Here is a 13,233-nt window from a genome sequence, read left to right on the forward strand (position 1 = left end):
CACATTATCTAATTCACTGGGGTAGTATTCATTAGGAGGAGAAAATGGACTGAAACAGGTAGGGACTACCTGGACTTGTCCAATAAGAAAAGCTTAGTTTTGTTTTCTGTTGCAAAACGTTTTGCTATGGTGTGCCCTAATGAATATGGCCCAGGTTATAATGAGGTCTGGTGTGTCTATTAACAGGCAGCTGTCATGTTGATGGAAAACCTTTAAGGGGACTCCAGCTGTTTTCTTAGAACTCAGCACAGCAGCATTGACTGACTGACTAACTGAACAGAACCACTAATGACAAGCGATGAAACCGCTGAGTTTGCTGTGAGTTTGCTGTGGCTGAGTTCTGGTTGAGCCATCAGCCCCAGATTGAGACTGCCACCGCCACCAACAGGGTGCCTCTATATGAGTGGTCACAAAGTTTTCATCTCAATGTAAACAGGAACAGATTCCCTCCAGAAAATAAGCTTTTAATCTTTACTATGATGCCACAATAACATTGTGGATTAACCATAACTGATTGTGTTGTTCTTGTACATTTTCAACTAGATATTCATTACTTGAAAATGATCTAGAAAGAAAYAGTCTAGTCAACTTTGTCCGGCTATATTACAAACATGTGAAATGGATGRATCTTTAGAGTAGAAACCTGTCCTTGTGAAGTGATGGAGGACGTGTATCTTTCCTTTATATTCTCCAGTTAGGTGACGGATGGCATCTTTATATTTGGGGGGAAATTGACCTCTTTCACGTAATTTCTTGGCATATAGTCTGCTGACATCATACTATTTTCCCCATGGGACTTTCCTGGCCTCTGGATTGTAAATGTAGTTAGTGAAGTGTGGTCCGATCTGAAAATGGACTCCTTGTGTTCTCTGGCTCTTGCTGGACTTTAATAATGGAAAGAATTACTCTCGGTATGTTGGTCCCTCCCACCACCACCACCACCAATACCAAAGCCCTCCCCTCCCACCTACCAAAGCCCTCCCCTCCTACCACTACCAAAGCCCTCCCCTCCTACCACTAACAAAAACCACCTGTTATATCCCTTCCTATCCACTACAACCGTTCAATGACCCTCCTTCCCCACCACTACCAATACAAAAGCCCTCCCTTCCACCACTACAATACCAAAGCCCTCCCCTCCCACCACTACCAAAGCCTCCCCTCCACCCACTACCACTTACAAAGCCCCTCTCCCACACACTACCAATGCCCTCCCCTCCCACCACTACCAAATGCCCTCCCCTCCCACCACACGCCAATGCCCTCCCTCCCACCACTACCACTACCAAAGCCCTCTCTTCCCACCACTACCAATGCCCCTCCCCTCCCACCACTACAAAATGCCCTCCCTCCCACCAACTACCAAGCTTAAAACCTACAAATGCCCTCCCTCCACCACTACCACTCAAACCAAAGCCCTCCCTTCCACCACTACCAACTACCAACCTCCTCCTCCCACCACTACCAATACCAAAAGCCCTCCCCTCCCACCCCTACAATACCAAAGCCCTCCCACTCCTCCACCCCACCACCATACCAAAGCCTCCCCTCCCTCCACCACCACAACCACCACACCACCAAAGCCCTCCCCTCCCCTCCACCACTACCACCACCACTACCAAGAGCCTCCCCTCCCACCAACTACCACCACCAAAGCCTCCCTCCCCCTCCCACCTAGACATACAGCGCAACAAAGCCCTCAAGCCCTCCCTCCCACCACTACAACCAAACGCCCTACTTCCCAATCACTCCAAAGCCCTCCCTCCACCAACTACACCAACAATACCAAAGCCCTCCCCTCCACCACTACCACCAATCCCAAAAGCCCATCACCCCTCCCCCACCCACCACTCAAAGCCTCCCCTCCACCACTCCCACCAACCAATACCAAAGCCCTCCCTCCCATCACTAACCACCAACTACCAAACCCTCCTCCCACCATACCACCACTACCAAAGAGCCCTCCCCTCCCACACTACAAAGCCCTCCCTCCCACACTACCAAAAGCCCTCCCCTACCACACCAATACCAAAGCCCTCCCCTCCCACCACTACCAAAGCCCTCCCCTACACCCACTCACCACTACCAACCCATAAACCAAAACCCTCCCTCCCCCATCCCACCACCTAACCAACGAAAAGCCCTCCCCTCCCACCACCAATACACCCTTCAACCAAAGCCCTCACCCTCCCACCACTACCAACTAACAAAGCTTCCCCCTACAACCACTACCAATACCAAAGCCTACCCTTCCAACCACCATACCAAAAGCCCTCCTCCCCTCCTCACCACTACCAACATGACCCTAACAAAGCCCTCCCTCCCACCACTACCACAAAACAAACCACATGCCCTCCCTCACACACACCATACCCATCCCCCCACCACTACCAATACCAGACCCCCCCCTCCCCTCCACCAACTACCACCACCACCAATAACCAAAGCCCTCCCCCACCACTACCTACCACCACCAACTACCAAAAGCCCTCCCCTCCCACCACTACCACCACCACACCATAACCAAAGCCTACCCTCCCACACACTACCAACCACCACCCATAAGCCCTCCCCTCCACCCTCCGCCACCACTAACCAAAGCCCTCCCCTCCCACACAAAGCCCTCACCAACACCAAAGCCCTCCCCTCCCTTACCACTACCAAAACCTCCCCTTCCACCACTACCTACCACTACCACTGACCCTAAAGCCCTCCCCTCCCACCAACTACCAAAGCCCTCCCTTCCCACCACTACCAACAGCACCTCCCTTCCCCACTACCAAAAGCCTCCTTTCACCTACCACTACCAAGCTCACCCCATCCACTCACTACAAAGCCCCACTACCAAAGCCCTCCCTCCACCACTACCAACCAAAGCCTCCCTCCCTACTACAACTACCAAGCCCTCCCTTCCACCACTAAAGCCCTCCTCTAACCACTACCAAAGCCTCCCTCACTACCAAAAGCCCTCCCCTCCCACCACTCCAAGCCCTCTCCTCCCACCACCACTACACAAAGCCCTCCCTCCCACCACTACCACTACCAAAGCCCTCCCCTCCACCAATACCACTACCAAAGCCCTCCCCTCCACCACTTACCAAAAGCCCTCCCCTCCCACCACTACCAAAGCCCCTACCCTCCACCAACTCACCACTACATAAGCCTAAAGCCCTCCCTCCACCAAATACCACCAAACTACCAAAGCCCTCCCTCCCACCAATACCACTACCAAAGCCCTCCCCCCCACAAACCCTACAAGCCTCCCCTCCCACTACCACTACCAAAGCCCTCCCTCCCACCTACCACCACTTACCAAACCCTCCCTCCACCACCCTACTACCAAAAGCCCTCCCCTCCACCACCCAACACTACCAAAGCCCTCCCCTCACCACCACCACCACTACACAAAGCCCTCCCCTCCCACCATACCACCACTACACCCAAGCCTCCCTCCCACAAACCACCACTACCAAAGCCCTCCCTCACCACTACCAAAGCCCTCCCCTCCATCCTACCAACCACCACTACCAAAGCCCTCCCTCCCATCACTACCACCAAACAAAGCCCTCCCCCCTCCCCAACCCAATACCAAAGCCTCCCCTCCACCATACCTACCAACAGCCCTCCCCTTCCACACCATACCACTACCAAAGCCCTCCTCTCCACCAATACCAAAGTCCTCCACCCCCCCCACCAATACAAAGCCCTCCCCTCCCACACTACCAACCACTACCAAAAGCCCTCCCCTCCCCTACCACTAAACCAACAGCCTCCCCTCCCACCACTACCACAGCCCTCCCTCCCACCACTACCAAACCAAGCCCTCCCTCCAGCACCACTACCAAAGCTCCCTCCCCCCCTCAACTACCAAGCCCCTCCCTCCATCCTACCTACCAATACAAGCCTCCCCTCCATCACTTCACCACCACTACCAAGCCCTCCCTCCCACACTAACCACCCAAACCCCAAAACACACTAACAACAAAAAGCCTCCCCTCCCATCACTACACACTACCAAAGCCTCCCCTCCCTCCTCCACCACTACCAAAGCCCTCCCTCACCTCCCTACCACCACTACCAAAGCCCTCCCCTCCACACACTACACCACTAACAAGCCCTCCCCCCACCACTACACACCAAATACCAAAAACCCCTCACCTCCCACACAACCAGAAAACCCTCCCTTCACCAATAACCAAGCCCTCCCTTCACACCAATACCAAAAGCCCTCCCCTTCCACCCAATACCAAAAGCCCTCCCCTTCCACCAATACCAAAGCCCTCCCTTCCACCAAATCACCAAAGCCTCCCTCAATCCATACCAAACCCTCCCCTCCCACCACTACCACCACTGACAAAGCCCTCCCTCCACCTACTACCACCACTACCCAAAGCCCTCCCTCACCAATACCCAAAGCCTCCCTTCCCACCAATACCAAACGCCTCCCCTCCACCACTAACCAAAGCCCTCCCCCTTCCACCCTACCAAAAGCCCTCCCCTCCCACCAAATACCAAAGCCCTCCCCTCCACCACTACCACCCTAGCTAACTCCCCTCCCACCAATTAACCAAAGCCCTCCCCTCCCATCCCACTACCACCACTACCAAGCCCTCTCCTCCCACTACCACTACCTAAGCCCTCCCCTCCCCACCAATACCAAAGCCCTCCCCTTCCACCACTTACCAGCCCTCCCCCTTCACACCACTACCAAAGGCCCTCCCCTCCACCCCCCCCCCCCACCATACCAAAACCCGTCCTCCTCCACCACTCACCTACATACCAAAGCCCCTCCCCTTCCCACCACTACCAAAGCCCTCCCTCACCCACCATTGCCAAAGCCTCCCCTCCATCCAATACGCAAACCCCCCAAATCCAAAGCCCTCCCCTCCCACCAATACCAAAGCCCTCCCCTCCCACCACTACAATACCAAAGCCCTCCCCTCCCACCACTACCAACCATACCACCAAGCCCTCCCAGTCTCCCACCACATACCAAAAAGCCCTCCCTCCCTACAAATACAAAGCCCCTCTCCCCCCCACCATACCAAAGCCCTCCCTCTCCACCACATACCAAAGCCCTCCCCTCCCACCACTACCAAACCCCCCTCCCTCCCACACTACCCCACCACTACCAAAGCCCCTTCCCACCTCCCACCACTACCAAAGCCCTCCCCTCTCCACACCACTACCATACCAAAGCCCTCCCCTCCCACAACTACCCAAAGCCCTCCCCTCCCATCCACTACCAAAGCCCCACTCACCACCCAAAGCCCTCCCCTCCCACAACCTACCAATACCAAAGCCCTCCCCTCCCCACACTACCACAATACCAAAGCCCTCCCCTCCACCACTACCACCAATACCAAAGCCTCCCCCATCCCACCTACCACCAATACCAAAGCCTCCCTTCCACCACTACCACTACCAAAGCCCTCCCTTCCACCACTCACCACTACCAAGCCCTCCCTCCACCACTACCGCACCAACTACCAAAGCCTCCCTCACCACTACCCAAAGCCCTCCCCTCCCACCCACTACCAAAGCCCTCCCCTCCCACCAACTACCACAAAGCCCTCCCTCCCACCACCACTACACAAAGCCCACCCCTCCCACCAGTACCAAAAGCCCTCCCCTCCCCCACCAAACCACCACACCAAAGCCTCCCCTCCAACTACCAAAGCCTCCCCTCCCATCACTACACCCTACACCCCACTACCAATAAGCCCTCCCTCCCATCACTACCACATACCAAAGCCCTCCCCTCCCACACTACCACACCAATACCAAGCCCTCCCCTTCCACACACCACCAATACCAAAGCCCTCCCCTTCCACCACTACCACTACAAAGCCCTCCCCTCCCCATCACCAATTACCAAAGACCCTCCCCTCCCACCACTACCAAAGACCTCCCTAATCCCACCCACTACCAAGCTCCTCCCTCCACCACTACCACCAATACCAAAGCCCTCCCTCTCTTCCCACCCACCTACCAAAACCCTCCCCTCCCACACAAATACCAAAGCCCTCCCCTCCCACCACTAACAAAGCCCTCCCCTCCCACCCATCCATACCAATACCAAAAGCCCCTCCCCCCTACCCACCATACCAAAGCCTCCCTTCCCACCAATACCAAAGCCCTCCCCTCCCACCATACCAAAGCCCTCCCCTCCACCAATACCAAAGCCCTCCCTCCCAACCATACCAAAGCCCTCCCCTCCCACCCCCACTACCACCACTCACTCCAAAGCCCTCCCTCACCACACTACCAAAGCCCTCCCTCCACCAACACCAAAGCCCTCCCCTCCACCATATACCAAAGCCCTCCCCTCCACCAATACCAAAGCCCTCCCCTCCACCACATACCAAAGCCCTCCCTCCCACCACTACCACATACCAAAGCCCTCCCCTCCCCACCACCACCACTACCAAAGCCCTCCCCTCCACCAATACCAAAGCCCTCCTCCTCCACCATCCACCAAAGCCCTCCCCTCCCACCACTACAAGCCCTCCCTCCCCTCCCACCATAAGCCCTCCCCTCCACCACTACCAAAGCCCTCCCTCCCACCCACCAATACCAAAGCCCTCTCCTCCACACTCAACCCAAAGCCCTCCCCTCCCACTACTACCAAAGCCCTCCCCTCCCACCACCATACCAAAGCCCCTCCCCTTCCCACCACTACAAAGCCCTCCCCTTCCACCATACCAATCAGCCCTACCTTCCCACCAACTACCAAAGCCCTCCCCTCCACCACTCAAACCTCCCCCTTCCACACTACCACTACTCAAAGCCTCTCCTCCCATCCACACACCACTACCAAAGCCCTCCCCTCCACACCGACCTACAAAGCCTCCCCTTCCACCACTACCAAAGCCCTTCCCCTCACCAATACAGAAGCCCTCCCCTCACCATCCAATCCAAAGCCTCCCTCCCACTCCACCATACCAAAGCCCTCCCCTCCCACCACTACCAAAAGCCCTCCCCTTCCCACCATACCAACACAAGCCCTCCCCTCCCCACCCAACTACCAAAGCCCTCCCTCCCATCCACTAACCAAGCCCTCACTCACCCTCGCCCATCGCACTACCAAGCCCATCACTCATCCACCAATCCAAACGCCCTCCCTTCCCACCAATACCAAGCCCTCTCCTCCCCACCACCACTACTACCAAGCCTCCCTACCACCTACACAAAGCTCCTCCCCCTCCCACACGTACCAACCTAAAGCCCTCTCCCACCACTTACACCCAACACCAAAGCCCTCCTCCCTCCCAACCACTAACCAAAGCCCTCCCTCCCACCCTAACACCATCCCCACCTACCAAAGCCCTCCCCCTCCACCACCACCACCACTACAAGCCCTCCTCCCACCAACTACCAAAGCCCTCCCCTCCCATCCACTACCACTACCAAAGCCTCCCCTCCCACCACTACCACACTACCAAGCCCTCCCTCCCAACTACCAAATACCAAAGCCCTCCCCTCCCACCAAACTACCAAAGCCCTCCTCCCCACCACTCCAACCAACTACCAAAGCCCTCCCCCCACCACTACCAAAAGCCCTCTCCTCCCACCACTAACAAAGCCCTCCCTCCCACCACTACCAAAGGCCCTCCTCCCCCTACCAAAGCCCTCCCCCACCTCCAAACTACCAAAGCCTCCTCTCCACCACCACTACCAAAGCCCTCCCTCCCACCTACCATACCCTCCCTCCACCACTAACCAAGCCCTCCCCTCCACCACCACTACAAAGCCCTCCCCCTCCACCACCCTCCACCACCCGCCCTCCCCCTCCCACCAACTACCAAAGCCTCCCCTCCCACCACTACCAAAGCCCTCTCCTCCCACCTACACCCACCATACCAAAGCCCTCCCCTCCCACCACTACCAAAGCCCTCCCTCCCACCACTACCAAAGCCCTCCCTTCCATCTCACCACTACCAAAGCCCTCCCCTCCCACCACTACCAAAGCCCTCCCCTCCCACCACTACCAAAGCCCTCCCCTCTCCCTCACCACTACCTAACACCTCCCTCCACCACTACCAAAGCCCTCCCCTCACCATACCAAAGCCCTCCCTCCACCACTACCAAAGCCCTCCTCCCTCCCACTACCAAAGCCCTCTCCTCCCACACCACCACTACCAAAGCCCTCCCCTCCCACCACCAAAGCCCTCCCCTCCCACCACTACCAAAGCCCCCTCCCACCACTACAAACCCCTCCCCTCCCATCCACTTACTATACCAAAGCCCTCCCTCTCCCACCACTACCAAAGCCCTCCCCTCCCACCACTAACCAAAGCCCTCCTCCCACCACTACCAAAGCCCTCCCCTCCCACCACTACCAAAGCCCTCCCCTTCCAACCACTACCAAAGCCCTCTCTCCCAACCACCAATAGCCTCCTCACCACTACAAGTCTCACCCTCCCACACACTTACCAAAGCCTCACCCTCCCACCTCCACCTAAACCAAAGCCCTCCCTCCCACCACTACCAAAGCCCTCCCCTCCCACCACTACCCTACCAACTACGCCCTCTCCTCCCACCACTACACAAAGCCCCTCCCTCCACCACTACCAATACAAAGCCCTCCCCTCCCACCACTACCGCACCACTACCAAAGCCCTCTCCTCCCACCAACCAATACCAAAGCCCTCCCTCCCAATCCACTACACACCAAAGCCCTCCTTTCCACCATACCCACCACTACAAAGCCCCTCCCCTCCCCCACCACTACCAAAGCCCTTCCCCTCCCAACGCACTACCAAAGCCTCCTCTCCCACCACCAACCAACCAACCTCACCTACAAAGCCCTCTCTCCTCCCACCACTACCAAAGCCCTCTCCTCCACTAACTACCAAAGCCCTCCCCTTCCACACCACTACCAAAGCCCTCCCCTCCCACCACTACAAAAAGCCCTCCCCTCCACCACTACCAAAAGCCCCTCTCCCCACGTCCCACCAATACCAAAGCCCTCTCTCCACCATAAAACCACACTACCCAACAGCGCACTCTCCTCCTAACCACCAACCCGACTACCAAAGCCCTCTCCTCCCACCGACCACCCCACCTACCACATACCAAAAAAACCCACTAACAGCAAACTACCAAACCCTTTGCATCTCAATGATGTCCTGAAAAAAAACATTAACACTCAAGGAACGTACCAGATGGCACCTCTATTCATGGACGCCTGATCATACGTAGTGAACTATAAATGGAATAGGGTGCCATTTGGGATGCAGTCTCAGCCCTGTTTAATAGCCTGGGAAATTTGTCAGGAAATCAGTGTTATTATATCAAATAACACAGTATGTCAATGTACTAACAAGCTCAACATCGCTAGGAATTCCTCCATTTAACTGTTGAGCAGAAAGCCTTCTAAAGAGGATGCTATGAATCAATATAGTTTGACAGCAAGACAGTGAAATCTAGAGCTGCCCCTCTCCCTACCATTATAGAAGATAGGCTGCTGTTCCAGTAGGCAACTGTTGTTGTTGTTATATAGTAAGGTTCCATATAATCTAGCAAGGTTTCCCAAACTCTGTCCTGCCCCCCGGGTACACGTTTTGGTTTTTGCCCTAGCACTATACAGCTGATTCAGATAACCAACTCATCATAGCTTTGATTATTTGAATCAGCTGTGTAGTGCTATAGCAAAACATAAAACGTTCCCCGTTGTTTGTCATCAGAGTCACATTTAGTTTATGTTCTCAAGCTATAGCACACAATATTTACATACAGCAGATTTTTAAGGGGCAATTTTTGGCATGTAAAAAATATTGTGGTACTGCTGTCGTCCCAGCCTACTGTTGTTCTTTTTATTGTTGTTGTTGAGCCGAGCCACCAGATAGCTCCAGCAGTGCCCCCCTGTCCTCATTTCCCAGGTCTCCCAGGAGCAAGCTAGAGGATCTCTGTCACCAGGTGGTGCCTAGGTGCCAACAAACGCCAATTTGTTTGTTTTGGCTGATGTCGCCGTGTACAGCATGTTTTGGGCAGGCAGGTTGGAATGTTCCAACTGGAAAGGTTTTGGAGGGGTGCAGACTGACTGCTTCAACTGATTGGATTGACCTCGCCCTCGGAAAAAGTGGTTTGTGGGGGAAAGCAAAAAAGCTAATGATCAACCATCGCATGGCTCAAAAGAGAAGAGTGTATGTGACTGGTACAAAGCAGCAGAGGATGTCAGGACTCTTCACTGATTGGATTGAGCCCCTCAAGGAAAAAGTGGTTTGTGTGGGAAAGCAAAAAAGCTAATTGACAACCAATCGCATGGCTCAAAAGAGAATGAGTGTAATGTGACTGGTTACAAAGGCAGCAGAGGATGTCAGGAGACGGTTACCTTTTCCTTTGTTCCTTTGAAATGCCTACATGGTTTGGTGAAATGCAAAATAAGGGGTTGTTTTCCTGCATTACCTGCCTGAGCTCTAGATGAAGTATTTCCATTGTCTCTGTGGTTTTGGCTGTGTGCTTCAGGAGAGAATACAGAGACACAGCTCTGCTTTACAGGACACTGTGGTGCTCTGTAGACGTAGTGTTTGTCCTAATATCAGCAGCTTTTACACCACAACACCTGGTCCCCATTTCTTGGGACTGGATATGCTGGGTGAGTACAATGTGTATTGTAGATATTAACAGGTGCCTGAGAAGCACACCGTTTACATCTTTTTGATTCTATAACAGTAGTGCTAACGCCTCCATTAGCATGGTACTTGTAGGCATCTTTTGATGTGTTTATTCACACTCAATATTCAATATTGCAGCATAGCAGGCATTCTTGAACTGGCTTTCTCCTGTTGATGGCTTAGCCTGGAATTTGTCCCTGTTTAGTTCATAGCTAGATAGCTGGAATTTGAAGTGTGTGTGTTTTGGGTATATACACAGTCTGAATGTGTGCACGGTGGACCAGGGTCTTTGATGGGACTCTGGGGCCCTGGCCACCTGTGCCGAGAGACCCTCCCTGTGTGAGGGGCTAACCAGACTATTTGCATTTACCCCCCCCCCCCTTATTTTGTTCTTAGTTATTCCTATTTTTTTGCTTTGACTCTCTTGCACAGGCTCGATGTACTACGCCACTGGACTCTAACCTCATACATACTACACTGACCCTCCAACACACACACACACACATTGACATTCCTTCACACTCTTCACATACGCTGCTGCCACTCTCTGTTATCTATGCATAGTCACTTTACCCCTACATAAAATGAAGGGAATGAATGACCATTTATTTTTGTGTCAAATCGCCAGTTAGCAACCCATCCCTTATGGGATTAATTGATACATAAACAAACGTTACAATAAATCACTGTGATAATTTTCTGCAGTGCTCTTTGCAGTGCGCATCAAATAAAGAGTGAATACTACATAATAGTAAATAAGGTTGTCCAAACAATAATTATATCCCTAGAGCAGTACATGATATACATACAGTACCAGTCAAAAGTTTGGACACACCTACTCATTCAAGGGTTTTTCTTTACTTTGACTAATTTCTACATTGTAGAATAATAGTGACGATGTCAAAACTATGAAATAATGTAGTAACCAAGAAAGTGTTCAAACAAATCAAAATATATCTCATATTTGAGATTCTTCAAAGTAGCCACCCTTTGCCTTGATGACAGCTTTGCACACTCTTGGCATTCTCTCAACCAGCTTAATGAGGGAGTTACCTGGAATGCATTTCAATTAACAGGTGTGCCTTGTTAAAAGTTCATTTGTGGAATTTCTTTCCTTAATGCATTTGAGCCACCTGACCTCAAACCAATTGAGATGGTTTGGGATGAGTTGGACCGCAGTGAAGGATAAGCAGCCATAAAAATGCTTAGCATATGTGGGAACTCCTTCAAGACTGTTGGAAAATAATTCCAGGTGAAGTTGGTTGAGAGAATGCCAAGAGTTTGCAAATCTGTCATCAAGGCAAAGGGTGGATATTTTGAAGAATCTATAATATATTTTGATTTGTTTAACACTTTTGGTTACTACATGATTCCATATGTGTTATTTCATAGTTTTGATGTCTTCACTATTCTACAATGTAGAAAATGGTAATAATAAAGAAACCATTGAATGAGTAGGTGTCAACTTTTGACTGGTACTGTATACAGTTGAAGTCAAGTTTACATACACTGTAGCCAAATACATTTAAACTTGGTTTTTCACAATTTCTGACATTTAATCCTAGTAAAAAAAGTTAGGATCACCACTTTAATTTAAGAATGTGAAATGTCAGAATAATAGGAGACCACACACACACGTGAGAGAGATTCATGGCTTTAGAAGCTTCTGATAGGCTAATTGACATTATTTGAGTCAATTGGAGGTGTACTGTGGATGTATTTAAGGCCTACCTTCAAACTCAGTGCTCTTTGCTTGACATCATGGGAAATCAAAGAATCAGCCAAGACCTCAGAAACAAATTGGAGACCTCCACAAGTCTGGTTCATCCTTGGAAGCAATTTCCAAACGCCTGAAGGTACGACGTTCATCTTACAAAACAATAGTACGCAAATATAAAACACCATGGGACCACGCAGCATCATACAGCTCAGGAAGGAGATGCTTTCTGTCTCCTAGAGTGAACGTACTTTGGTGCTAAATGTGCAGATCAATCCCAGAACAAGCAAAGGACCTTGTGACGATGCTGGAGGAAACAGGTACAAAAGTATCTATATCCACAGTAAAACGAGTCCTATTTCGACATAACCTGAAAGGTCGCTTAGCAAGGAAAAAGCCAGTGCTCCAAAACAACCATAAAAAAGCAGACTATGTTTGCAACTGCACATGGGGACAAGATCATACTTTATGGAGAAATGTCCTCTGGTCTGAAATTATGTGGATTATTGAAGCACATCTCAAGACATCAGTCAGAAAGTTGAAGCATGGTCAAATGGGTCTTCAAATGGACAATGACCCAAGCACACTTCCAAAGTTGTGGCAAAATGGCTTAAGGACAACATGGCTTAAGGAAACAAAGTCAAGGTATTGGAGTGGCCACCACAAAGCCTGACCTCAATCCTATAGAACTTTTGTGGGCAGAACTGAAAGCGCGTGTGAGCAAGGAGGCCTAAACAACTTGACTCAGTTACACCAGCTCTGTAGGAGAGGATGAGCCAACTTTAAACAAACTTATTGTGGGAAGCTTGTGGAAGGCTACCTGAGTGTATGTAAACTTCTGACCCACTGGGAATGTGATGAAAGAAATAAAACTGAAATAAATCAGCTCTCTTATTA

General features: G+C 51.9%; 1 protein-coding gene across 3 annotated transcripts in view; it reads left to right on the forward strand.

The window, feature by feature from the left end:
- Positions 1 to 13,233, forward strand: part of LOC111956486 (disco-interacting protein 2 homolog C-like) — a 244,206-nt gene that overhangs the window by 120,555 nt on the left and 110,418 nt on the right. Inside the window, exon 1 of one of the 3 annotated variants that reach the window (XM_023976935.2) lies at positions 10,342 to 10,600. The exons of the other annotated variants lie outside the window; for them this stretch is intronic. Coding sequence (XP_023832703.1) covers positions 10,426 to 10,600 — 175 coding nt within the window. The 5' untranslated portion in view covers positions 10,342 to 10,425. Of the gene's footprint in view, positions 1 to 10,341; positions 10,601 to 13,233 lie in introns of those variants that run through there. 3 annotated transcript variants of the gene reach the window in all.

This window comes from Salvelinus sp. IW2-2015, linkage group LG32 (assembly GCF_002910315.2).
Source record: "Salvelinus sp. IW2-2015 linkage group LG32, ASM291031v2, whole genome shotgun sequence".
NCBI classification, from domain to species: domain Eukaryota; kingdom Metazoa; phylum Chordata; class Actinopteri; order Salmoniformes; family Salmonidae; genus Salvelinus; species Salvelinus sp. IW2-2015.